The sequence below is a fragment of the Malaclemys terrapin genome, chromosome 4, assembly GCF_027887155.1.
Source record: "Malaclemys terrapin pileata isolate rMalTer1 chromosome 4, rMalTer1.hap1, whole genome shotgun sequence".
Classification (NCBI taxonomy): domain Eukaryota; kingdom Metazoa; phylum Chordata; order Testudines; family Emydidae; genus Malaclemys; species Malaclemys terrapin.
In genome coordinates, this window is record NC_071508.1 from 2,549,742 (window position 1) to 2,576,706 (window position 26,965).

General features: G+C 53.8%; 1 protein-coding gene across 2 annotated transcripts in view; it reads left to right on the top strand.

The window, feature by feature from the left end:
* The first annotated feature begins 731 nt into the window (after positions 1 to 731).
* SETD1A (SET domain containing 1A, histone lysine methyltransferase) overlaps positions 732 to 26,965 on the top strand; it is a 39,427-nt gene continuing 13,193 nt past the window's right edge. For both annotated transcript variants that reach the window (XR_008444947.1, XM_054028710.1), the window contains exons 1-9: positions 732 to 806; positions 4,649 to 4,780; positions 8,604 to 8,756; positions 20,979 to 21,077; positions 21,707 to 21,977; positions 23,146 to 23,267; positions 23,746 to 23,969; positions 24,320 to 25,388; positions 25,721 to 26,587. Coding sequence is in view for 1 of the 2 variants with exons in the window: in XM_054028710.1 (XP_053884685.1) it covers positions 8,619 to 8,756; positions 20,979 to 21,077; positions 21,707 to 21,977; positions 23,146 to 23,267; positions 23,746 to 23,969; positions 24,320 to 25,388; positions 25,721 to 26,587 (2,790 nt within the window). In the remaining variant the exon portion in view is untranslated. The remainder of the gene's footprint in view (positions 807 to 4,648; positions 4,781 to 8,603; positions 8,757 to 20,978; positions 21,078 to 21,706; positions 21,978 to 23,145; positions 23,268 to 23,745; positions 23,970 to 24,319; positions 25,389 to 25,720; positions 26,588 to 26,965) is intronic.

Below are 26,965 nucleotides of genomic sequence, written 5' to 3' on the forward strand. Positions count from 1 at the left end.
ATTTAAATGAATTCCACAGCTATGGCGAAAGTGCTGGAGTCAAATAACACGCTCCTCCCCTAGCTGTGATTTCTCTAGACCAGATTCGTTCTCTGAACATGCCATTCTCCCCATCTTTAAAAATAATAAGACCCGGGGGACATTTCCCCCCATTTTACATGTTACTAACGTTGTAATTACTTATTTAAATGTTTTAGATTTATTCCATCCCATGACGAAAGTTTTGAGCTTTTACATTCCCCCTCGGAACTAGCTGCGATTTCACCGGAGCTGATTCAATTCTTCTATCTCCAATTATCCCCTTCAAAAAATAGCGCGGCGCATCAGAGCGACTCACGTTCTTCCTCTTGCCTTTCCGCTCCGTTACGATTCATTATGTAAATATATTTAAATTTAGACCATTCCGCGGCGAAAATGCGCCTCTCTCCTTCCCTTCTGTGGGGCTAGCTGCTGTTTCTCTTCCGCGGATTCGTCACCTTTCCCGAGCTTGGGGTGAGAGAGAAAAATAATCGCCCCACTACAGAACGAGAGAGAGGGAGGAGGACGGCCTTACAGCCGGAGTCCACCTCTAGCGGAGGCGAGTAGTTCCTATTTCCTGCGTCGAAAGTGCGGACGCGAACACACAGAGCCGGAGACGGGAGTGGAGGGGGGGAGCGAGCCGGCGGGAACTCTCGCGCGAGCCGGCGGGACGTCGCCCGTTGGCCCCGCCCCCTCTCCCTGTCTGCGGCAGCGGCAGTAGCGGGCCCCCCCTGTTCGCCGAGCGAGGAGGCCGCGCGCGCGGGGGGGGAGGGGCCGGGAGCAGCGAGGTGAGCGCGGCGGGGGGCGCGCGCGGGGTCCCCGCGAGGCCGAGGGGGGCGGGGCCGGGCGGCGGGTGAGGAGCGGCGCGCGAGGGGACGGTTACAGCCGGGGGATGGGCTGGGCGCTGTGGGGGGAGGGGTCACCTGAGGGGGCGGGGGGCAGCTGTGGGAGAGGATGCTGGTGTGGGGGGCAGGGAGCGCTGGGGGGTTGGGACTGAGTGGGGGGAGGGGGAGCTGAGGTCTCTGGGGGGGCTGTTTGGGGGGGAGGCTCAGAGAAGAGGCACTCTAGGAGTGGGGGGAGGGGGGAGCTGAGGTCTCTGGGGGGGCTGTTTGGGGGGGAGGATCAGAGAAGAGGCACTCTAGGAGTGGGGGGAGGGGGAGCTGAGGTCTCTGGGGGGGCTGGTTGGGGGGGAGGATCAGAGAAGAGGCACTCTAGGAGTGGGGGGAGGGGGGAGCTGAGGTCTCTGGGGGGGCTGTTTGGGGGGGAGGATCAGAGAAGAGGCACTCTAGGAGTGGGGGGAGGGGGGAGCTGAGGTCTCTGGGGGGGCTGGTTGGGTGGGGGGGAGGCTCAGAGAAGAGGCACTCTAGGAGTGGGGGGAGCTGAGGTCTCTGGGGGGGCTGGTTGGGTGGGGGGGAGGCTCAGAGAAGAGGCACTCTAGGAGTGGGGGGAGCTGAGGTCTCTGGGGGGGCTGGTTGGGTGGGGAGGGGGAGGCTCAGAGAAGAGGCACTCTAGGAGTGGGGGGAGGGGGGAGCTGAGGTCTCTGGGGGGGCTGTTTGGGGGGGAGGATCAGAGAAGAGGCACTCTAGGAGTGGGGGGAGGGGGGAGCTGAGGTCTCTGGGGGGGCTGGTTGGGTGGGGAGGGGGAGGCTCAGAGAAGAGGCACTCTAGGAGTGGGGGGAGGGGGAGCTGAGGTCTCTGGGGGGGGCTGGTTGGGTGGGGGGGGCTCAGAGAAGAGGCACTCTAGGAGTGGGGGGAGCTGAGGTCTCTGGGGGGGGCTGGTTGGGTGGGGGGGGCTCAGAGAAGAGGCACTCTAGGAGTGGGGGGAGGGGGGAGCTGAGGTCTCTGGGGGGGCTGGTTGGGTGGGGAGGGGGAGGCTCAGAGAAGAGGCACTCTAGGAGTGGGGGGAGGGGGAGCTGAGGTCTCTGGGGGGGCTGGTTGGGTGGGGGGGGCTCAGAGAAGAGGCACTCTAGGAGTGGGGGGAGCTGAGGTCTCTGGGGGGGCTGGTTGGGGGGGAGGATCAGAGAAGAGGCACTCTAGGAGTGGGGGGAGGGGGGAGCTGAGGTCTCTGGGGGGGCTGGTTGGGTGGGGAGGGGGAGGCTCAGAGAAGAGGCACTCTAGGAGTGGGGGGAGGGGGGAGCTGAGGTCTCTGGGGGGGCTGTTTGGGGGGGAGGATCAGAGAAGAGGCACTCTAGGAGTGGGGGGAGGGGGGAGCTGAGGTCTCTGGGGGGGCTGGTTGGGTGGGGAGGGGGAGGCTCAGAGAAGAGGCACTCTAGGAGTGGGGGGAGCTGAGGTCTCTGGGGAGGCTGTTTGGGGGGGAGGGAGGCTCAGAGAAGAGGCACTCTAGGAGTGGGGGGAGCTGAGGTCTCTGGGGGGGCCCCCTGGGTGGGGGGGGGGGGCTCAGAGAAGAGGCACTCTAGGACTGGGGGGGAGGGGGGAGCTGAGGTCTCTGGGGCGACTGGGCATCCTCTGGAGAGGGAGGGCTCTGGGGTGGAAGGTGGGGGTTTGGGGGAAGGGCTTGGAGGGAGGGAGGGGGAAGCTGAGGGTGGTCTTTGGGGGTTCTGAGGGGATGGGCTCAAAAAAGGGGAGGGAGCTGAGTTCTTGAAGGGGGGAGGCAGGGGGAGGGGAGCTGGGAGACCTGTGGGGGAGGAAACTGATTTGTGTGTGTGCGCGCGTGGGGGACTTGGGGGGGGGGGGGAGTTGAGGTGGCTTTTGGGAGTGTGACAAGGATTAGCGGTAAACTGGGATGGGGAATGTGGGGGAGATGAAGTGGTGGGGGAGGCCCCAGGGAGGGGTCCTGAGTGGTAGAGATCTGGGGGGAGCTGAGGAGAGAATTGGAATGGGATGGGGAGCTGAGGCCCCTAATAGGGGGTTGGGGTGAGAGAATCCGAGAGGTGGGGGGTGGAATCTAAGGGAAGCAGGAGATCGGGAGGTCATAGGAGTTGGGTGGAGGGGGAATTGAGGGGGCGGGGATGGGGACACAAGGTGGAAGATCTGAGGGAAGGCTTGCTGCAGATGGTGGGAAAAGCCTGTGGGGTGAGGGTGCCCTAGGTGGTGGTGCTGGGTTGGGGAAGGGCCTATGCCAATGGGAGGGAGCTGCTGAGTGCTCAGGGTGGGACGTGGGGCAAGGGTGATGCCTGGGCCCTGGGGTTTAAGGATACGGGCAGTGCTGTGAGGGGGGCCTCGGGGGGAGAGAGTTATACCAGGTGGCATCCCTGTGCTCACAGTGGGCACCAAGGTAAAAGCAGGAGTGGAGTTTGTCCCCTTCATTTCTTGGCTTTAATGCCAGTCTGGGGTGTGATCCCTGGGCACTGCCCACTCCCCACCAGCTCCCTGTGGGCTCAGATGGAATACCCCTGTCTCCCCCTGCCCTCTTCCTGGGTACCTGCTACAGGCTGATTCCATTTACCCCCTTGGTGGTGGTAGCACAGTTACCCCTGCTTTGGCTCCTGCCATGGGCATGCCCCGGCTGGCTATGCTTGGTCGCCAAAGCCAGGAGATCTGGTGTCCTGTAGGGAGAGGCTGCAGCCACTAGAGTGGTTGGAGGTGGGGGGACTGGGAATCCTGGGTTCTGTCCTGGTTCTAGGAGGGGAGTGGGGTCTGGTCGGTTCTACCTAGGGAGGTGGTGGAGTCTCCTTCCTTGGAGGTTTTTAAGGCCCGGCTTGACAAAGCCCTGGCTGGGATGATTTAGCTGGGAATTGGTCCTGCTTTGAGCAGGGGGTTGGACTAGATACCTCTTGAGGTCCCTTCCAACTCTGATATTCTATGGTTGAGCAGGGGGGCTCGGAGTCTGGACTCCAGTTTCCAGCTCTGGGAGTGGGTGTACTCTATAATGATGGAAGGGGGTGGAGGCCGGGAGTCAGGAATCCTGGATTCTTTTTTGGCTCTGCCACTGGTCTGCTGCATAGCTTTGCCTCTTTGTGTCTCTGTTTCCTCACACCTAAAGTAGGGATGATAATGGGGCTGGCTAGGTTAGCTTTTTGGATGAATAGGGCCGTAGAAGAGCAAGCTGTTCTTATCAAAGTGGACCACCCTTGTGTCCTGCATTACAGCTTCCAGGCTTCGATAGTGACTCCCTTCGCTTTGGAAACGGCTGCTTTACAAAATTCAGAGCTAGACTCTGGGGCGCGCTCTAATGCCAGAGGCCTGTTTTACGGTTCCATGCTGCAGCCCATCACTGTCCCGTCCCGTAGTGCTATCTTATCTTCCTTATGAGCCTGCCCTTCTCAGCGTCTGGTTTGAGAGGGTTCGATCAGGTCTCAGATGCCAGATCATGAAATAACTTTTAACCTGGGTTTCAGTTTTGTCTTTTGAATCTCTTCATTTTTTTTTTAATTTATTTTTGCTGGTAGACAAGTAGGTTGGAAACTCTAATATCATACAGGAGCTTGGAATTGAACCCAGGAGTCCTGCCTCCCAGCCCCCCAGTCTAATCCACTAGATCTCACTCCCCTTCTAGAGCTGGGGATAGGACCCAGGAGTCCTGACTTCAGTACAGTTCCCCTCTCACACAGTAGGGCACCACTGTTTGTATGTTCTGGATGCATCTTCTGTAATACACTGCATAACCCCTTCCCCCCATCACTCTTTATTCCTCTGAGGCTTAACCCCCATTTCTTTTGCTTCCCTCCCAGTTCTTCGAGGTCCCACTCTGCATCATGGACTAAACATCTGCCCCGTTGCATTGGAAAGAAGTCTGCCGCATTTACAGACACACGTCTTCTTTCGTAGCTATCAAAAGCCCCCGAACAAATCTTCCATAACAGGTACGATTTCATATCTATCTCCTACCGAACTGGATTTGATTTTCTGGACTGGGTTGAGGCACACTGGTGGGGTCAGGGGAATTTTAGTGCTCCCGGCTTGAGGGAATCAGGGTGGGTGGGTGGTACTGCCCCCTGCTGGAGGAATTGGAGCCCTGTGGGTGTGTAGCTCTGTCTCCTGCTGGAGGGAATTGAGGGGGTGTGTGTATGTATGGGTAGTGCTGCCCCCTGCTGGCAGGAATCAGGCTTCTGTACCTGTGCCCTCCCTCCCACTGCCCAGGCCGTGCCTGCCCTGGGGATGCACAGACAAACACCTTCCTTCCCAAGGGGCAGGAGTGGGTGTTGCCCCGTCTGATCGTGCCTAGCATGTCCTGTGTAGGATGGTACTCAAACAAGGCACTGTTTGTGAAGGCATCTTGCAGTGCTGGACTGGGTTTGCACATCTGCATTCATGTAGCGATGCCCCATGTGATTGGGGTGGGAGCATCTGTGTGGCTCCCAGCACTATGGGGGAACCCCGATCTTGCTCAAGGTGGGAGTCTTTGAGGCGCCCAGCACGACAATAGCCTTCCATCTCTGTTCTGGCCTTTTCTATTTAGGCTGTGAGTGGTTTGGGGAAGGGACTGTCTCTCCCTGTATGTCTGCGTGGCACCTGGTGCACTGGGAGTCCATGATCTTCATTGGGGGGCACCCAGCCATTGCAGCACCCAGCCCAGTGGCAGAGACCCTCCAGTCCTGCATGGGGCTCTCCACATGCTATCTCACTATAAATGATAACATTTCTATTAGTGAAGCTCAGATCTGCTGCACTGGGGTGCGTTACTTGATTTCCTGGTGGTATTGATGGCTCCTTGAAACTCTGGGAAATACCCCAGGGGGATCCTGCCCCATCCCCAGCCTTCCAGGGGAAATCCTCAGTTGGTCGCTCTCACAGATGTGACATTATAGTGCCAGGCATATTTAATATCCATACACATGGGTGGGAGAGTATCATTAAGAACAGCTGAGCTGTTTTAGTGCAAAATTCCAGAGAGGTAGAAAATCGACAGAAAATTCTGATCTTTAGGGGGGTTGTGGAGCAGGGAGTTGAGGGGTTCCAGATGAAAGTCAGGGCGAACCACTAGCAGCACGCATTGAAACGGAAGCACTGCTCTTTGTATGGTCCCTACTCTAGTCTTGGAGTGCTGGTAACAACCCAGATCTCTAACCAGATCCCCAATAAACTCTGTGGGGATTGGGGTGGCTTACCTTGCCAGTGCCAGATTATACCCACTGTGCGCACTCAGTCTCCAGATCTGACGTCTAAATTTGTATCTGACACTTTACCACTACTATAAGGGCAGGGCTGATCGTGCCTGGAAAAAGCAGGGTGATCTAGTTCTTTTGAACTTCTACCCTTCCCCTCAGCGTGTGTATAACTCATTAACTCTGTCTTGGTGTCCAGTGCGTTGAGATGAGGACATAGACCCGAAGGACTCTGTTGTCCCCATCTCACTTGTATCTTCTGCCCCACTGCCATTTTGGCTGCAAAGTGTGCAGTGTTCTTGGGTACATGTGAAGGTGTAGCTCTGTGTGTCACGACTTTCCTGGGCAAATTCCAATGTGTAATTACATTTTGGCCTCCTAACGGTCCTCTTGCAATTTCATGAGGACATGGGATTTTTCTATACTTCCTGTCCTAAATTATGCACTGTTACCCTGCTGCCCTACCCAAGAGATGGCTGGAATTCAGTGCCAGACAAGAGATCTCTGTGTGGTCTGGCTATTATCCAGTTGCCCCACCCCAGAGATGGCTCCATTTGAGCACCAGGCAAGTCATCCCTATACAGCGCCACTGTGCAGCTGTAATCCAGTTGTTCCATCCCAGAGGTGGCTGCATCTCAGTGCCAGGCGAGCCATCCCTGTGGGGCATTGCTGTACGGCTGTTACAGCCACCTCTGGACTGGGGTAGCTGAGATCTGTGTGGGGCATTTGCTGCATGGGTGTTCCCCAGCTGCCCTGCCCCAGAGTGGCTGCGTCTCAACACCAGGTGAGGCATCTCTGTGCAGCTGTTACCTAGCTACCTCTCCCCAGAGGCAGCTGCATCTCCGTGCCAGGTGATGTCTGTATAGGCAAACTCTTTGTGGTGAAATTTTAAGGGACTAATAGGCATGTTTGTAACCCACACACCAGTTCCAAGGCAGGCAGTTGCTGTAATTGGCTCTATCCACAAGAGCCCCAGTTTACAGGCAGAGGAAAGGACCAGATTCCCCTGGCTCCTGCAAGCGAGCTGATGTCACCTGGGCCAGGCAGGGGAGGTTAGAGACTGTTTGCTATCCCATGCTAGCCTTCAAGCCAGAGACTAGGAAAGCCTAGGCTGAAGAAAGCTGGTCCATCTTGCTCATTCTCCCAGCAGAGATGGAGTCACCCCATCCGGGCCCTCCTCACCCAGGGTGGGATCGTCCCCCACAGGGCTCTTAATTTCTGGTCTCCAAAGTGAGGAGGCTCCTGTCCTTTCCCGTGAGAGAGATGAGAACATCAGTTATTAGACTCCTCTCTCACGGGAAATATTTCCTAAGGCTTGACCTACATTTTCCTGAATTTCCTTGATGCTTTTAGTTCTCTTTTTCCCCCTAAAGAATTTCCCCCCACGCTTGGCTTTGATGCTGTTCAAACACCGATTGACAGCGATCATGAACCCCCTGCTCAACTCAGCTCGCCATGGTTAGCTGCATGGCTGGTGGGTCTGGCTTATGTGCTCTGGCTCACCAGGTTCATGGTCTGGAAGGAATTTCCTCTGGGTCAGACCAGCAGGGACCTTGGGGTGAGGGTGCAGGGGTTGTCTCCATCTGCAGCATGGTGTGCGGATCACCTGATGAGATCATCTCTGCATGACTCACCTAATCAATGCCCTTCCATTGCAGAGGCCTCAGTATCCCACCCCCATCCCTGACCACGCCAGATGAGACCCCTGGGCCCATCTAGCCCGGTATCCTGCCTCCTCCCTGCCATCCCAGATCAGACCCAAGGGCCCATCTAGCCCAGCATTATTGCCCCCTCAATCTTTCCTGTTCTCACAACGGCTGAGTCTAGAATCTGCTCAGGCCTAACTTTTAAGCCTGACTCAAACTGGATCCAAGCCCATGAAGATTGAGTTGTTTTCCCACCTAAGCCAACCCTTCCTGCTGAACCTGCATGCCCCGCTCCTGCTAGCTTCCGCTCCCTTCTGCTTTGGGATTCCTCAGCACACTCACTCTGAAGTGCACACAGTGCAGCGAGGTGGTAGGTGGCCAGCAAGAACAGGGCCTGCAGTCGCCTTCGTGTCAACCCTGTGGCAGGAGGAGAGCTGGTCCGACCCGAGCCCGAGAGCAGCCGGTTGTTTTCCCACCTGATCTGGACCCAACACTTGTCGTTGGGTAGAAGGGTTCTAGTTTAGCCTCCTGAGGACTGGGTCTAACCCAGGTCAGTGGGCTCAGCACAGGGGGAACTGGGTGAAACTGATTGGTCCATGCTATACAAGAGGTCAGACTCGATCATCTAATGGGACTTTTTGGCTTGGAACTCTCTGAAATCCTTCCAGGCTTACCCAGTAACCCTGGCAAATCTTGTCTCAATAGCCTAGTTGGTCTCCAGCTTGCTGGGATCGAGGGGCCCTCCTGGTCGTGGGGGTGTGTCTGGTGGGATGGATAGAGAGACGCTTTCCTCTCTGGACCTGGAGGCTTCTGGGATTGAGGGAGATGCGAGCAGCGTGGCAGAGCAGTCCCAGAGGTGGCCAGTGGGGGGTACTCTGTGTGTGTTTGTACTACGTGGCTGATAGTGGTTTTTCTCCTCTCTATCTCCCTCTCAGTTTAAATGAGTCATCATGGATCAGGAAAGTGGGGGTGACATCCAGAAAGCCCCCAATTTCCAGTGGAGAAGCTACAAGCTCGTCATTGACCCGGCGCTGCGGCGGGCCCCGCAGAAAGTCTACCGTTACGATGGAGTCCACTTCAGCGCCCCTGTGAGTCAAGGCATGGGTGGCAGTGGGGCTTCACTGCCTGCTTTGGGGGGCTGGGGGCTTGCCAACAGAGAAGGGGTAGCCTTCTTTCCTCCCCTTCTGCCTGGAGCAGTATCTGGTGCTAGCCCACTGCGTAGGACCACCCTGGACAGCACTTGCTCACCTCTTACTGTGGGCTAATGCATCAGAGCAATGGAGGCTGAGAGCTAGGACGCCTGCGTTCTGTCCCCAGCTCTGGGAGGGTAGTGGGGTCTAGCGGGTTAGAGTAGGGGGGCTGGGAGCCAGGACTTGTGGGTTCTGTCCCCAGTTCTGGGAGGAGGGTGGGGGTCTAATGAGTTAGAGCAAGTTAAGGCTGGGAGTCAGGACTCCTGGGTTCTATTCCCCTGTTTCTGTCTCATTGCCTAACTTAGGGCACGTCCCTCCCTGTGCTCTGTGCCTCAGTTTCTTCATGTGTAAATAGGGCTAAAGCTCGGTGGGCGGGTTTGTGAGGGTCACTAATTACTCTGGATAAAGCACACCGGGTCTACTTGTGAAAAGGGCTGCTGAAGCACAAAGCGTTCTCACCTGCTGTCATATCATTGCACTGGGGACGCTCGTTGAAGGCAATACAACACTGAGGGCGGGTGACGACTTGTAAAACCCTTTTGCAGATCTCAGCAGGAGAAGTGTTCCCATGATGTCTGTTAAATTCCACATGGTGTTGCCCTACCCTGCCTCAGTTTCCCCTTCAGTTTGTCATTCTCCCGCTTCCAGCGCTCCCCAAAGTCCACCTCCTATTGGGGTATAAGCCAGCGATCCAAACACTCACAAACCCAGCCTTGCCCTTCCTCTCAGAGGCTCTGTCTTCATTCGTCAGTCAGCCGACTGCCAGCCTTCTGCTCACTCCCTTCAGCCTCCCCCACTAGCAATGATTGCTGCGCCCTCATGCTAGGTGGCACCCACGCCGGCCCTGGGGGCCGTGAATAACTGGGCTATATTCTCGCCAGTCCATACGGTTGTGTTTCCCAGGGCCTCTTTCTATGCTCCTAGCCCTCTTTAGAGAGCGTGTCCCCCCAGCTCTCCTCTCCCCGGCATCGTACTCTGTTTCGTACCCTCTTACTGAACTGCAGGCTATGGTGGTTTTCCCTGTAGGCCTGCCTCTTTGGGACGTGGAGGGGCACACGCACCCCCTGATATATGGCACAGGAGGCATGGGGGGCGGGCACAGAGCCCCTGCTGTCGGTGGGAAGGGGGAGACACAGCCATGGTATGGGGAAGAGGGGAATGTGGGGGACAGAACCCCTGGCATCAGAGGCATTTACAGACATGGGATACAAAGAGCCTCTTGTATATGTGGGACATACCTAGCCCCTGGAAGATGGGGGGGAGGGGGGAGGAGGGGAGACACACACAGCACTGGGGGTGGGGGGTTGCCGGGAGTCCCTGAAATAGGGGGAATGAGAGGGGACTATCTGAAGATCTTGGTGGGGGGTGGGATGTAGAGATGCCAGGAGTCCCTGAGGGGGGCATTGTGCTTGGCTGACAGAAGCTATGAAGTGCGTGACGCTCTAGTTATTTATGTCACTGTAACCTCTAGGAGCCCAGTCATAGACCAGGTGGCCGTTGTGCTAGGGGCTGTCTGTGGTTTGCTAGGTGTATTATGGTAGCACCTAGGAGCCCAGTCCTGGCCCAAGACCCCATCGTGCTAGGCATTGCACAGACACAACAGTCCCCGCCCCTTAGAGCTGCCAAGCTAAGTGCAAGACGAGACAACAGGTGACTCCAGGCAGAGACATGGCAGCTCACGAAAACATAGAGCCAATAAACGTTTTGTCTGGCATTAGCACTAAGCAGCCCCGCTCCTGGATCAATGTAACATTTTTCCATGGCTGGTGCCCCCTTCTGGCTTGGCATGGCAGTGGCTCTCCCTCGGTTTCCCTCCTAGTCTCCAGCTGATCCGCTCAGCCTCCGATGCCTTCCATATTGCGGTGGGGCAGTCCTCTGGCTAGATCAGGGTTACCCAAAGTCCTAAATAAACTTTTCCATGCCACCTGGGCTCTGTAGAGTACCAGGGAAGTCAGTGCTCTGCCCTGTCTGGGCTCATGCCACCCTAAGTCCATCACTGGCAGCCAAACGAGGCAGTCCTCTCACCAGGCCTGGCTCCGAGAGGCAGCCGTCGCCCTGTGTTCCTAGCCCCAGCTGCTGTCACCTGGATGGACAAAGTGACAGCGAGAATCTCTCACTGCTGGGCTGGCTCATGGCACTGGCTTGGCTAGAATGGACTAGGGCTTAACTTCTGCCTGTGTTTGCTAACTTCAGGACTATCAGATGCTGTAGCCAGGTGACTAATAAATTACTTGGTTTTGAAAAGGCTGTCTGTGGCTGCAAATATTGACTGGGAGCCTTGCGCCCTGGAGGAGCCCCAGGGTGGATTTGATTTAATTCATGGTTTAAATCACTAGTCAGGAAGACTCGATTTAATCATGGATTTCTACGTAAAGTGCATGGATTTCTACGTAAAAATTCTTGTTGGTTGTTCGTTACCAAGCTGAAGATCCTGCATGTTCAGACATGTTCCTTTCATCATCTACAACGCAACTTCCTCCTGAGCAGGAACACTTCTCCTGATGTTGTTTCATTTGGGCAACCAGGCCTTGCATTTCTTTGTTGCACTGTTTGCATTTTGCACACATGCCTGTCTTAACCACAGGTAGAGGAACTTCATTAAAATATTCCTAAACTGGGTGTCTCTCACGGCCTGCTGCTATTATAGGTTTTCCCTTCTAGAGAGAGAATGCTATGGTAGATCTCAAATCAATGAAGGCTACACTCAGAAAGACCTCAAGACTTCTGGAATATGCTGCTCAAACAGTTTCACTTTTGTTTCTACTGCCTGTCCCTCCCTTCTCACATTTATCTCCAGACTTCTTCTCCTTGTCCAGATCTATTCCGCCCCCAACAATCTTCTATTCATTGAACTTTCTGAAACTTTGCACTTTTAGAGAGAGGTAAGGGATTGACTCTGTGTACACACATTTGTAGAGGGACAATAAGGTTGAGGTCTGTTATGTCTCACCCCTCTATATTTATTTATTTATTTATTTAATTTATTTAAAATAATTTTTGCTGTTAACAAGCCTGTTACCTCTGGAGACACAAATCCACAGTTTGAAAACTGCAAAACTAAGCATCTCTGCTGGTATCTTCTAGACCAGGGTAGGCAACCTATGGCGAGCTGATTTTCAGTGGCACTCACACTGCCCGGGTCCTAGCCACTGGTCCGGGGGGCTCTGCATTTTAATTTAATTTTAAATGAAGCTTTTTAAACATTTTAAAAACCTTATTTACTTTACATACAACAATGGTTTAGTTATATGTTATAGACTTCTAGAAAGAGACCTTCTATAAACGTTAAAATGTATTACTGGCATGCAAAACCTTAAATTAGAGTGAATAAATGAAGACTCAGCACACCACTTCTGAAAGGTTGCCGACCCCTGTTCTAGACTGAGCACTGTGTCCCATTGGGTAGATAGAAAGATTAACCTAAATAATCTCTACAGAAGCCCGTGGAACCCCATAAGATTGGATCCCTAATCCATGAACTATACGAACTCATTTACAAAACTTTTCTTAAACATGACATGAATATATTGTCTCCTACTATAGAATTAGAGTTTTTAATCCCTATTCCACGATGAGGTATCTTTGAGCTATAATGTATCTTAATTAAAACTATCTTTAGATGGGTGTTTTCCTCAAAAAGCATTTTAGCAAAAAAAAAATCAGATTTAAATCAAATCAGATTTTTTTTTTTAAATAATAATTGATTTTTATCCACATGGAGGGGCCCAATACCAGCCTCCCACAGGCTGGATTTGCTGCAGGGAGCCATGAAGAGAGAGTGGGATTGCTGGTGCCGAAGGCCCACTCATGGATGCCGTGGGCCTGCCGCTGTGCAACTTTGTGAACCTGTGGGGTTTGGCCCTGTAAAAGGGGTCACTCCCAAGGGACTGGTCACCGGCTGGGGTATAGACCAGACCATGTAGATTTGTGGCACATTTTCTTAGAGAGGATATATAAATCCTGATATATCAGGCAGATGCCAATTTCTGCTTGCATCAGGTGAGGAAGAAACACAACCCCTAGGCTCTCCTCATTTCATCTGGATCCTTGCAGTGTCCTTGTCTCTGGTCTTGATAAATGCAGTGTTTCCTTGCTTGTATGCATTCAGAACGCTGCTGCAAAGATAGTTCTCCAAGCCCATCGCTTTGCCTGTGTCACCCCTCACTTTGCATCCCTACACTAGCTCCCCCTTCTCCATCGCATCAAATATAAGCTGCTTGTTTTCTCTTCCACGGCCGGCCGGTCCCCACCCAATCTATGCTGTCTCATTTGCTTTTGAGATGACTGTTCCTGCTGCTGGTCGGCCCATGGCCGCCGCTGCTCACTTGTTATGTTTTTAAATAGGCACTTTTGGGTTTTCTCCCAGGTTACCCCTGCTGTCTGCGAGGAGCTGCCCATAAACAGCTGCAAAGCTGCCCCATTGTCCTTAACATCCCTCCTCAAAACTCCCCTTTGTTGTGATGCTGACAAAAAGGTGTGTGGTGCTCACCATCCTGGCTCAGTGTATTCCCCCATCTGGCTGTCTTTCTGTCTTCACCTGTTGTCTCTTGTCTTGTACTTCGATCATAAGCTCTCTGGGGCAGGGAGCCTCTTTTTGTTCTGTGTTTGTACAGCACCTAGCACAGTGGGGGCCTGGGCCATGATTCTGGCTTTTAGGTCTGACACAATATAGATCTATGGGCAGGTTGCCTTGTAGGATTTTTTATTTAGATTTATATAAATGACAAGTGGGCATGACTTAAAAACCCATCGCACAGATCTCTGTGCAGCAGCAGAATTGAGCAGAACCTACCACCAGTGGCCCAGATCCTTTTCTCTAAAGCTTGTGGGAGACAGGATCCCAGGCTAGATGGCTCTGATCCAGCGAGACAGGGAGCTGGTGTGATGCTGATCTAGATGGGCCCATGGGTCTGACTCAGGGGGACAGAGAGGGGACAGGAAACCAGGGTAGATGGGCCCATGGATCTGATCCAGTCTGTCTGTTCCAATAAGCCTGTCCCCCACAGCCGAAACTCAGTGGTCTTGTGCAATTTATTCTTGAGATTTTTTTTTTCTATGGCTACCCTTTATCCCTAGGTGGTTGCCAATGTCCAAAGAGCTAAGATTTTGCGTAATTAAAAACATAATTGCCACCACAGATTGGGCCCATCTAGCCTGATATCCTGCTCCCCATCCCGGCCCCGCCCAGATCAGACCTCCCTGGGCCCATTTAGATTGGGATCCTGCCCTTTCCATGCCACCCCGGATTAGGCCCACGGGCCCATCTAGTCCGATACACACCTCCTCCCTTCCACCCTGGATCAAACCCATGGGCCAGTCTAGCTTAGTATCCCACCCCTTCCCTGCTGCCCTGGATCAGACACATGGGCCCGTCTAGATCACCTGTCCCCATCCCTGCTGCCCCAGAACAAACCTATGGGCCCATCTAGGTTGGTATCCCACCTCCTCAGATCAGACCTGTGTGCCCATCTAGCCTGGTATCCTGCCACCCCAGATCAGACTGACAGTCCCATCTAGGTTGCTATCCCTTCTCCAACAGTAGCCAACACCAACTGCTTCAGAGGAAGGGGATAATTCTGGAATAACCTGCCCCCTTGGGCATATTTCTTCCTAGCCCCCATCAGAGATTGCATCCTCTTGCATGAGGATTTATATCCCATGCAAAACCCCTGTCTGTTTAATATCTATTGCTGTAATCATGGATCTTCTCATTATCCGGATAAAAGTCCTGGCCTTCTTTGAATTTTGCTAAGCTCTTGGCCCCAAAGCACTGAATTCCACAGGCTAACTGTGCATTGCATCAAAATCTCTGTCTAAAGAAACACTGTATATCGGGGTGGCCAACCTGCGCCTGAGAAGGAGCCAGAATTTACCAATGTCCATTGCCAAAGAGCCACAGTAATACGTCAGCAGCCCCCCATCAGCTCCCCACCCCGCTCCCACCGCCTCCCACCCACCGGCAGCCCTGCTGATCAGCTGTTTCGTGGTGTGCAGGAGGCTCTGGGGCGGGGGACGAGGGAAGAACAAGGGCACGGTAGGCGAAGGGGGGGTGGAGTCGGGGCAGGGCCTGTGGCAGAGCCCGAGTGGAGCAGTGAGCACCCCCCGGCACACTAGAAAGTTGGCGCCTGTAGCTCCAGCCCTGGAGTCGGTGCCTAGACAAGGAGCCGCATATTAACCTCTGAAGAGCCACATGTGGCTCCGGAGCCACAGGTTGGGCACCCTGCTGTATATCTAAAAGCACCCTCAGTCAAATCCCCCCCCCCATATATTATGTACAGGGTATATGATTATACATATAATCGTGGGAAGGGGATAGATTGTATAATACATAATCTGAGCAATCCGCACCTGTATATAGATATCTATCCCCAGATAGTGTGTATTCATATAACAACATATTGGGGTAGGGGATAGATTATATACGTGTGGTATCTGATTGCTGAGATCCCATATGTAAATAACAGTGTCTCCCCTATAGATTATATATATTTAGAGAGAGCAATCATATTCTTTCCCAGCCTTCATTTGATCACTTTATGTCTGGTCAGTTTCACTCCCTTCCTTGACAGTCCCTTTTCCCTGCTGTTGTTTTTGTTGGAGTCTTTCCCACAACAGCGGGGAGGGGAGAGAAACCCCTTTATAAAGTGTACATTTTTAACAGTGAGAGTAATTAACCATTGGAACAATTCAGCAGGGGTCGTGGTGGATTCCCCATCACTGACCATTTTAAAATCAAGGTTGGATGTTTTTTCTAAAAGATCTGCTCTAGGAATTGTTTTGGGGAAGTTCTGTTGCCTGTGTTACAAAGCAGGTCAGACTAGATGATCACAATAATCCCTTCTGGAATCTATGTAGCATGTTTGGGAAACCACATAACCTAGTAATCTGATTCAAAGTTCCTCTGTGAAACCACTTCTGAAATTGACGAGGTTTCAGGTTGCTCATGACAGCCAGTAGGAATAACAATAACAGTAGCAACCTCAGACAAAAACCCTTGATTAACCTGACCTATCGTCTTCCCCAGGGCCCTTAATAAGAGGATGAGCCCTGCGTGCTGGAGCTGAGAACTGGACTTCTCTAGATTAGGGCTCTGATTTTGCCTCTGTGAAACAAACATTAGCCCCTAGAGATGCGCAGGATGCTGATCGAGAACACAGCCATCCTTCTACGGTGTGTGAAGAGTACTATACGAGAATAAAACCATTCCCCCATGTTAAAACAAATGCAGAGAAATCCACCACAGGGGAAAGGGAAGGGGTAACCATCTGTAAGTAGGCTTAGCAGAAGTCAGTTTTTCTTTTTGTATAATTATGATGGATACTTTAAAGCAACTCTTTGGATTTTTATCCATTTAGATTTTCACAGTTGCAGGTAAAGTTATGGGGGGTGGGGGGAACAATAATTAATGACAGTAGACGTTGACATTCAAAAAGTTCAAGGTTTATAACCGTTCAAACACAAATTGTCAGCATCACATGTCAAAAAAAACCTCTCAAGCAGCGTTTTTCTTACTTTGCCTAGATGTAAACTTTGATTATTATTGAAGGAAATCTTTTTTGTCAGTTTGTGTGCATACAGCGAAAGCAACATTTACAGATAAAAATCTAATTCCCATGAGCCTTGCTGTAAGTGTCTCCACTGGGAACAGACATTTGACAATGGGCCCTGCAATCTAGCAGACAAAGGTCTAACACAATCCAGTGGCTGGAAGTGGAAGCTAGACACAGTCAGACTGGAAATAAGGCATAAGTGAGGGGAATTCACTGTTGGAACAATTTAACAAGGGCTGTGGTAGATTCCCCATCCCTGGCATTTTAAAATGAAGATTGGATGTTATGGTAGCATGGTCTAGTGAGTAGAGCACTGGGCTGGGATTCAGGAGACCTGAGTGTTACTCCTGGCTCTGCCACTGGCTTGTTGGCTGCCCCTGGGCAAGTCACTGTCTCCCACTGTGCTTCAGTTTTCCCCTTCTGTAAAATGGGTCTAGTGAGCCTGACTTTCCTTTGTAAAGTGTTCTGAGGTTTATGAGAGAGCGTGACTTAAGAGCTAGGGGTAATTATTGCATGCCCTTGTTCAAACAGGAATGCTGTCTTGTGTCCTAGGCAATCCAGAGAACGGGGGAACTGAACCCAGGAGTCCTGACTGCCAGCCCCCTGTTCTAACCACTAGCTCCCATTCCACTCCCAGAGCCAGGGCTAGACCCCAGGAGTCCTAACACCCATCTCTTTCTGGTCCAGCCACCCACTGAGGTCCTTTCAGAGTAACAGCCGTGTTAGTCTGTATCCGCAAAAAGAAGAACAGGAGTACTTGTGGCACCTTAGAGACTAACAAATTTATTAGAGCATAAGCTTTCGTGGACTACAGCCCACTTCTTCGGATGCATATAGAATGGAACATATAATGAGGAGATATATATACACACATACAGAGAGCATAAACAGGTGGGAGTTGTCTTACCAACTCTGAGAGGCCAATTAATTAAGAGAAAAAAAACTTTTGAAGTGATAATCAAGCTAGCCAGTACAGACAGTGTGATAAGAAGTGTGAGAGTATTTACAAGGGGAGATAGAGTCAACGTTTGTAATGGCTCAGCCATTCCCAGTCCTTATTCAAACCGGAGTTGATTGTGTCTAGTTTGCATATCAATTCTAGCTCTGCAGTCTCTCTTTGGAGTCTGTTTTTGAAGTTTTTCTGTTGTAATATAGCCACCCGCAGGTCTGTCACTGAATGACCAGACAGGTTAAAGTGTTCTCCCACTGGTTTTTGAGTATTTTGATTCCTGATGTCAGATTTGTGTCCATTAATTATTTTGCGTAGAGACTGTCCGGTTTGGCCAATGTACATGGCAGAGGGGCATTGCTGGCACATGATGGCATATATCACATTGGTAGATGTGCAGGTGAACGAGCCCCTGATGGTATGGCTGATGTAATTAGGTCCTATGATGATGTCACTTGAATAGATATGTGGACAGAGTTGGCATCGGGGTTTGTTACAAGGATAGGTTCCTGGGTTAGTGGTTTTGTTCAGTGATGTGTGGTTGCTGGTGAGTATTTGCTTTAGGTTGGGGGGTTGTCTGTAAGCGAGGACAGGTCTGTCTCCCAAGATCTGTGAGAGTAAAGGATCATCTTTCAGGATAGGTTGTAGATCTCTGATGATGCGCTGGAGAGGTTTTAGTTGGGGGCTGAAGGTGACAGCTAGTGGTGTTCTGTTATTTTCTTTGTTGGGCCTGTCTTGTAGGAGGTGACTTCTGGGTACTCGTCTGGCTCTGTCAATCTGTTTTTTCACTTCAGCAGGTGGGTATTGTAGTTTTAAGAATGCTTGATAGAGATCTTGTAGGTGCTTGTCTCTATCCGAGGGATTGGAGCAAATGCGGTTATATCTTAGAGCTTGGCTGTAGACAATGGATCGTGTGGTGTGTCCTGGATGGAAGCTGGAGGCATGTAGGTAAGTGTAGCGGTCAGTAGGTTTCCGGTATAGGGTGGTATTGATGTGACCATCGCTTATTAGCACAGTAGTGTCCAGGAAATGGACCGCTTGTGTGGATTGATCTAGGCTGAGGTTGATGGTGGGATGGAAATTATTGAAATCATGGTGAAATTCCTCAAGGGCTTCTTTTCCATGGGTCCAGATGATGAAGATGTCATCAATGTAGCGCAAGTAGAGTAGGGGCGTTAGGGGACGAGAGCTAAGGAAGCGTTGTTCTAAGTCAGCCATAAAAATGTTGGCATATTGTGGGGCCATGCGGGTACCCATAGCAGTGCTGCTGACTTGAAGGTATATATTGTCCCCAAATGTGAAATAGTTGTGGGTGAGGACAAAATCACAAAGTTCAGCCACCAGGTTAGCTGTGACATTATCAGGGATACTGTTCCTGATAGCTTGTAGTCCATCTTTGTGTGGAATATTGGTGTAGAGGGCTTCTACGTCCATAGTGGCCAGGATGGTGTTTTCTGGAAGATCACCGATGGATTGTAGTTTCCTCAGGAAGTCAGTGGTGTCTCGAAGATAGCTGGGAGTGCTGGTAGCGTAGGGTCTTAGGACAGAGTCTACATAACCAGACAAGCCTGATGTTAGGGTGCCAATGCCTGAGATGATGGGGCGTCCAGGATATCCAGGTTTATGGATCTTCGGTAGCAAATAGAATACCCCTGGTCGGGGTTCTAGGCATGTGTCTGTACGGATTTGTTCCTGTGCTTTGTCAGGGAGTTTTTTTAGCAGATGGTGTAGTTTCTTTAGGTAATCCTCAGTGGGATCAGAGGATAATGGCCTGTAGAATGTGGTGTTAGAGAGCTGTCTAGCAGCCTCCTGGTCATATTCCAATTTATTCATGATGACGACAGCACCTCCTTTGTCAGCCTTTTTGATTATGATGTCAGGGTTGTTTCTGAGGCTGTAGATGGCGTTGTGTTCAGCATGGCTGAGGTTATGTGGCAAGTGATGTTGCTTTTCCACAATTTCAGCCTTTGCACGTCGACGGAAGCAATCTATGTAGAAATCCAGTCTGTTGTTTCGACCGTCCGGAGGAGTACATGCAGAATCCTTTTTTTTGTAGTGCTGGTAGGGAGGATTCTGTGGGTTAGTATGCTGTTCAGAGGTATGTTGGAAATATTCTTTGAGTCGGAGACGTCGAAAGTAGGATTCTAGATCACCGCAGAACTGTATCATATTCATGGGTCTGGAGGGACAAAAGGAGAGGCCCCGAGATAGGACAGACTCTTCTGCTGGGCTAAGAGTATAGCTGGAAAGATTAACAATATTGCTGGGTGGGTTAAGGGAACTACTGTTGTGGCTGCTTGTGGCATGTAGCAGTTTAGATAGTTTAGTGTCCTTTTTCCTTTGTAGAGAGGCAAAGTTTGTCTTGTAAATGGCTTGTCTAGTTTTTGTAAAGTCTATCCATGAGGAAGTTTGTGTGGAAGGTTGGTTTCTTATGAGAGTATCCAGTTCTGAGAGCTCATTCTTAATCTTTCCCTGTTTGCTGTATAGGATGCTGATCAGGTGGTTTCGCAGTTTCTTTGAGAGTGTGTGACACAGTCTCTCAGCATAGTCTGTGTGATATGTAGATTGTAATGGATTTTTTACCTTTAGTCCTTTTGGTATGATGTCCATCTGCTTGCATTTGGAAAGGAAGATGATGTCTGTCTGTATCTGTACGAGTTTTTTCATGAGGTTGATGGATTTCCATTCCATACGGCTAAATGCAGTGCCTTGCATAATGACAAGTTTCAGAGTAACAGCCGTGTTAGTCTGTATCCGCAAAAAGAAGAACAGGAGTACTTGTGGCACCTTAGAGACTAACAAATTTATTAGAGCATAAGCTTTCGTGGACTACAGCCCACTTCTTCGGATGCATATAGAATGGAACATATAATGAGGAGAACTCTGTCCACATATCTATTCAAGTGACATCATCATAGGACCTAATCACATCAGCCATACCATCAGGGGCTCGTTCACCTGCACATCTACCAATGTGATATATGCCATCATGTGCCAGCAATGCCCCTCTGCCATGTACATTGGCCAAACCGGACAGTCTCTATGCAAAAGAATTAATGGACACAAATCTGACATCAGGAATCAAAATACTCAAAAACCAGTGGGAGAACACTTTAACCTGTCTGGTCATTCAGTGACAGACCTGCGGGTGGCTATATTACAACAGAAAAACTTCAAAAACAGACTCCAAAGAGAGACTGCAGAGCTAGAATTGATATGCAAACTAGACACAATCAACTCCGGTTTGAATAAGGACTGGGAATGGCTGAGCCATTACAAACGTTGACTCTATCTCCCCTTGTAAATACTCTCACACTTCTTATCACACTGTCTGTACTGGCTAGCTTGATTATCACTTCAAAAGTTTTTTTTCTCTTAATTAATTGGCCTCTCAGAGTTGGTAAGACAACTCCCACCTGTTTATGCTCTCTGTATGTGTGTATATATATCTCCTCATTATATGTTCCATTCTATATGCATCCGAAGAAGTGGGCTGTAGTCCACGAAAGCTTATGCTCTAATAAATTTGTTAGTCTCTAAGGTGCCACAAGTACTCCTGTTCTTCTTTTTGAGGTCCTTTGCAAGGTAACCTCCAGCTAACCTTTCTTCCTTCTCCCCCAGGATTCAGGATATCCTCCTGTGGGTGATGTACGAGACCCCCGGCCGCGCAGGATATGGTCCAAGCACAGAGAACTGTCGCTCCCTGTTCCTAAATTCAAGGTAAGCAGGGTGGAGTTTGCCTGGTCCCAGCTCTCCCTGGAGCGTCCCAGCTCCCCAGCAGGGCAGCAAGCTCCCCTCTGCCGCTCCCCAAGCCAGCCCCAGGGATGTTACTGCAGCAGTTCCCAATGAGCTGCTAATCCTTCAGCTAGGCCATTCCCATCCGGATGTGTGCTGGGATCTAGCCAACTTCCAGAGCCTTTTGGCCACTGTGGGCTGCTGTGTAGTGAAGACGGGTAGATGGGATACTCCCCACATGGGCCTGCGTTGGAGCCAGTGCCCCCTAGAGGGGAAAGGCCCTGTGTCCCATTCCCTACCCTCTGAGCCAGCCAGTCCCCAATACGGGCCGGATGGGAACCAGTGCCCTCTAGAGGGGCAAGGCCCCATGTCCCATTCCCCACCACTTGAGCCAGCCAGTCAGTCCCCCTGCCCTGGTGCTGGATCACAGCTGATGCCCCCTAGTTGGGAAGGGGCCCATTCCCTGTCCCCCAAGCCAGCTAGACCCCCACCCTGGGGCTGGATTGGAACCAGCACGCTCTAGAGGGGAAAGGCCCCAGGTCTCATTCCCCCTGCCTGGAGGCTGCTGGGGGTCAGTGTGTGGGTGCTGATCTCTCCCCTTTGCCCGGTGGCAGCTGGACGAGTTCTACATCGGGCAGATCCCGCTGAAGGAGGTGACCTTTGCCCGGCTGAATGACAACATCAAGGAGCCCTTCCTGGCCGAGATGTGCAAGAAGTACGGGGAGATCGAGGAGATCGAGATTCTCTACAATCCCAAGAACCGCAAGCACCTGGGCCTGGCCAAGGTGCTTTTCACCAGCACCCGCGGAGCCAAGGAAACCGTCAAGAACCTGCATAACACCTCGGTCATGGGCAACATCATCCACGCTCAGCTGGACATCAAAGGTACCAACCCCACCTTGGAGCTCTCCCCTCCCCTCGGGCCCCATGCTCCCCATTGTGGTTCATTCCTTTCCCCGTGGGTCAGTTCCCCAGCCGGTGCAAATCACTGTCGCTCCTTCAAAGCCAATGGGAACTAAGACAGTGTAGCAGTGTCAGGGGCTCAGTAGGGGGTGCTCTTCCCTCAGTGCCCCAGCTGGGGATCTGGGCCCTTAACTGGCAACAGGATGCCAACAACTTTCTAAGAATCATGGCCGAAATCTCTTAGGTCAAAGACCCCCCACGTGGCAGGGGTGGCTGCACTCGCAGAAGGGGTGAGGGACAGGGACCCTTAGGTGCTGTTCACAATGCAGAGCCTGCATCTGGCTGAATAACCCAGGCCCTGGGTTCCTGCCTCCAGCCCACGGCCCCAGTCAGCTAGAGCAGATCCTGTCGCCATCCGGTCACCTGGGAAGCATCCTTGTCAGGAGGTGTCTTGTATTTTAAACACCTCCTCCTTGGGGGCAGAGAGTGCTTCTCCTCTCCGACCCCTGGCGTCTCCCCAGCGGGGCTGGTTTTCTCTGCTGGGATCCTGGGGTCGCTGCTCCTCTTTGTGTGACAACAGCGGGAAATCCCAAATGGGCCCTCTGCACCAGTGGTGTATCATCGTTTCAGGCCAGAAGGGACCAATGGATCATCTAGTCTGGCCTCCTGTGCGACCCAGGCTGGTGGTTTGTGCCCATACACCCTAGACAGAGCCCAGAGGCTCTCGACTAAAACAGCTCAGTCTTCAGGAAAGGAAACGGTGCCGTAGGGAGGGATCAAGGGGGCAGCGGAGATAAGACGGCCAGCAGCGTGACCCAGCGTAAGCCCCAGCTTCCTTCCGGGGCAAGCTGCTGGGACGAAGGACGGCTGGTTGCTCCTGCCTTTCACTCATCCTTGTGTCATCCCCATTCCGTAACTGACCCCAGGTGTGCCAGGATTCTCTATCCACCTGGCTTCCTGTTCTCCTAAGAATCCCACTCGGTCTTTCCACCTTAGCTGAGGGGTTCTGTCAGCAGCCTGGAAAAATGGGGTGGGCGCCATTTAGTTATATTTGGTACCGCTGTTGCGCTCTGCCCCAGAAGCGGCTGCATCATGAATCGCCTACTAGAATTACCAAGCCTGACCTTGTGCTCTCTCCCTACCCCTGCAGGACAGCAGCGGATGAAGTACTATGAGCTGATCGTCAACGGCTCCTACACCCCTCAGACTGTGCCCACCGGGGGCAAATCTCTGAGCGAGAAATTCCCAGCGCCTGTGGCCCAGGCCGAGACGGTACAGGAGGCTGGCGGGGTGGGCTAGGGGCCAGGCTCTTACTCCACGTCTCAAATTCAGGCACCGGCGTCCGTGTGTAGGAATGGGAATAAGTAGCCTGACTTGTCAGAGCTACAAACTGTTCTCCAGCTGCCCAAGAGGTGGCTGCATCTCCACTCCAGGCAAGCCATCCCTGTGCAGCGTTGTGTGCAGCCGTTATCCTGCTGCACCGCCCCAGAGCTGGCTGCATTTCACCGCCGGGTGAGCACTGTGCAGCTGTCCCTCAGATGCTCCTCCTCAGAGGTGGCTGCATCTGAGTGCCTGGCGCCATCCCTGTGCAGTGCTGTGTGTGGCTGTTCCCCAGCTGCCCTGCCCAAGAGGTGGCTGCATCTCAGAGCTGGGCGAGCCATCCCCAGGCGGTGTCGCTGCATGGCGATTCCCAGCAGCCCCGCCCCAGAGGTACCAGATATCTTTAAACTTCTCTTCCTTCCTCCTGTAGTCAGAGTCCCGACGGCGCCAATCCACCGACTCCTCCTACTCAGGCAGCACTGTGGGTTCGACGCCCGGCAATGGGACCCCTTGCTCTCAGGACACCCCATACTCCAGTGCTCGCCAGGATACCCCCTCGTTCTATGGTCAGTTTACCCCCCAGTCGTCCCAGGGGACCCCGCACACCCCCCGAGGAGGAACGCCGTATTCCCAAGACTCGGCCTACTCCAGCAGGTACGTGCTCTGTACTCTCTGCTGGACCCAACGCACAGCTTCCCTGCGCCATTGGCGCTCACGCCAGACAGCTGGGCTGGAGCTGCCGCAGGGAGCGGGGTGGGCGCTTTCCCCGGCAGTCAGTTCCGGCCCCAATGTGGCACTAGGGGGCGCTGTGCTGCAGGGAGCAGGGCAGGGACTCAGTGGGGGCCGCTCTCCCCTGGCAGTCAGTGCTGGATGAGCCAGCCCTGTGCGGCGTTGTGTGTGGCTGTGAGCCAGCTGTCCCGACCCAGCAGGGGTCTCTGGGGCTAACAGCTGTTCCTGCGGTGCCCGGATTTCACTGCCTGTGTCTTTCCTCCCCCGTCTCCTAGGCAAGGCACGCCCAGCTACTCCAGCTATCACCCGGAGCCGACCTCCTACAAGTCCCGCAGGCATGAGAACAGCTACCCGGAGTCGTACTCCCGCCGGCACTACTCTTCCTCCTCCTCCTCCTCTTCCTCCACGGCTGCCACCACTGCCGCCTCCTCCTCGCACTACCGCCCCAATGACCCCCACTACTCACCCTACAACCAGCAGTTCGAGGGGGCAGGCGGGCGCTACCAGCGTCGCCACTCCTCCGAGGGACGCTCTGCCTCCCACCACTCCTCCTCTTCCTCCGCCCACCGCTCCCACCAAAGAGAGGACTCCAGTTACCACTCCCGGCATCGGGAGCGTCCCCAGCGGGACGATCCCACCCCTGCTTCCTCCTCTTCCTCTTCTTCCTCCTCCTCTTCCTCTTCTTCTTCCTCCTCCTCCTCCTCTTCCTCCTCCTCCTCCGCTTCCACCACGGCAGCTGCTTACCCCGTGGCTCCAGCCACGCCGGACGGGACCCTCTTCCAGAACAGCCACAGCTTCGGCCAGCAAGGGGAGCCCTTCGCAGCCCCCGGTGCTATCTACCCTCCCTACCCGGCCCCCCCAGAGCCCTTCCCGCTACCCCCGGAGCCACACCCCTGTGATCAGGATTACCGGCTGCTGCCCACGGCCGAGACCTTCGCTGCCAACTCCCTGCCCCCCACGGAATTTCTGGCTCAGGAAAGCAAGGAAGAGCCCAGCCCCGCAGCTGCCAGCACCGAAGATCAGGCCCAGTCGCCAGCGCCCCAGGCTTCGCCGGCCCGTTTGGGCTCCCCAGCGCCGGAGACCACCAATGAGAGCGTCCCGTTTGCCCAGCACAGCAGCCTGGACTCGCGCATTGAGATGCTGCTGAAGGAGCAAAGATCCAAGTTCTCCTTCCTCAATTCAGACACGGAGGAAGAGGAGGAGGAAGGGGGCAAGGCGGGGGCCAAGGGGGCAGAACCGCATGGGCCCTGCACCCCGCCCCCACCCCTGCCCATCAGCTTTGAGGATGTGGTGCCAGCTCCGGACGCTGGGGTAGAGTCACCCAAGGCCAACGGGCAGGACAGGGTGAGATGCTGCTCCTGGGGTCAGGGAGAGGGGTGGGGTCTAGTGTGTTAGAGGGCGGGGGTGGGGCTGGGAGTCAGGATTCCTGGGTTCTATCAGCAGTTGTGGGAAGGGAGTGGGATCCAGTGAATTAGAGCAGGGGGGCTGGGAGCCAGGACTTGAGGGCATGATGTGGGTTTGGAGAGGGAGGGGAAGGGTTGGGATTGCTGGGGGAAGAGAAGGGTGGGGTGGGGATGGGGATGGGAGTGCTGGGGGAGGGGCAGGGGGGTGTCAGGGTAGGACAGGGCCTGTTGCTGGAACAGCGGGGGGTGTCCTAACCCCGCCTCCTTCCCCAGGCCTCCCAGCAGTCATCGGGCGAGGACATGGAGATCTCGGAGGAGGAGGCGGAGGATGAGCCCACGGGGTCGGCGCCGGCCGATCCACACTTCCCGGTGTTGCCTGCAGGCCTTGGCCACCTCCCACTGGGTGTCTCGGCCTTTGCCCACCCGCCGGAGCCACCCTCTGCCTACCCACTGCAGCCCCTCATGTCAGTGTCCCTGCCCCACCTGACAGGCGAGGCCGACTACTCCCAGGCCCCGCCACCCCACCACCTGCAGGCGCCGGGCCTTCCGGACTACGGGGCGCAGGCAGGCGCGGCAGGCACAGGACCCGGGGCGGCTGCTCCCCCGCACATCTACGACTTCGTTAACTCCCTGGAGCTGATGAACCGGCTGGGCAACCAGTGGGGCGGGATGCCCATGTCCTTCCAGATGCAGACGCAGATGCTGAGCCGGCTGCACCAGCTGCGCCAAGGCAAGGGGCAGTACGAAGAGCCCTTCCCCTACCATCAGGAGGCAGCATTCGCCAGCCACCCACTCTACGGGCACTACCTGCTGGATCAGGACAGCCGCCACTTCCCGAGAGACCAGCTTTTCCTGCAGCAGCCGGCCAGCACCGAGGAGCCACCGCCCGGCTCGGAGCAGCCCCCGCCTCCGCCGCCCCCCTCACAACCGCAGCGGCTGCTGGACTACCGGGCAGCGACGTGGGGCTACCAGGAGGAGGCGCCCTGCGACCCACATGCCTCCACCGTGGACAGTGTCCTGGCCACCCTAACGCAGGAGATGAAGAGCATCATGCAGCGTGACCTCAACCGTAAGATGGTGGAGAACGTGGCCTTCAGCACCTTCGACAAGTGGTGGGAGCGCAAGGAGCAGAAGGCCAAGGTGAGAGCATGGAAGCCTCCCGCTATCGGAGCTGTGGGGCCTCCCCAGCCTCCAACCCCTTGTGAATTGGAGCAGTGGGCACTGCCAACCTCCAGCCCCGGTATCTGCCCCTCCCCACCAACCCTCTGGGAATCAGAGCAGTGACCGTCCCCACAACCCTACCGCCAGCCTGCTGGTGTTGGAGGAGTGAGCCCCTCCAACCCTGCAGCCATGGGACCCTCCAGCCCTTTTAGCTCCCCCCTCTCCCTCCCCCCCCCATGTCCAGACGCTGTGGGCATGTCCCCACCCCTCACTCCGTCAAGCCAGTGCTTGGCACTGTTCCTGACTCCGGTCCTGTCGAAAATGGGGGTGGGTTCCATTTGTCGGAGTGGGGGCTGG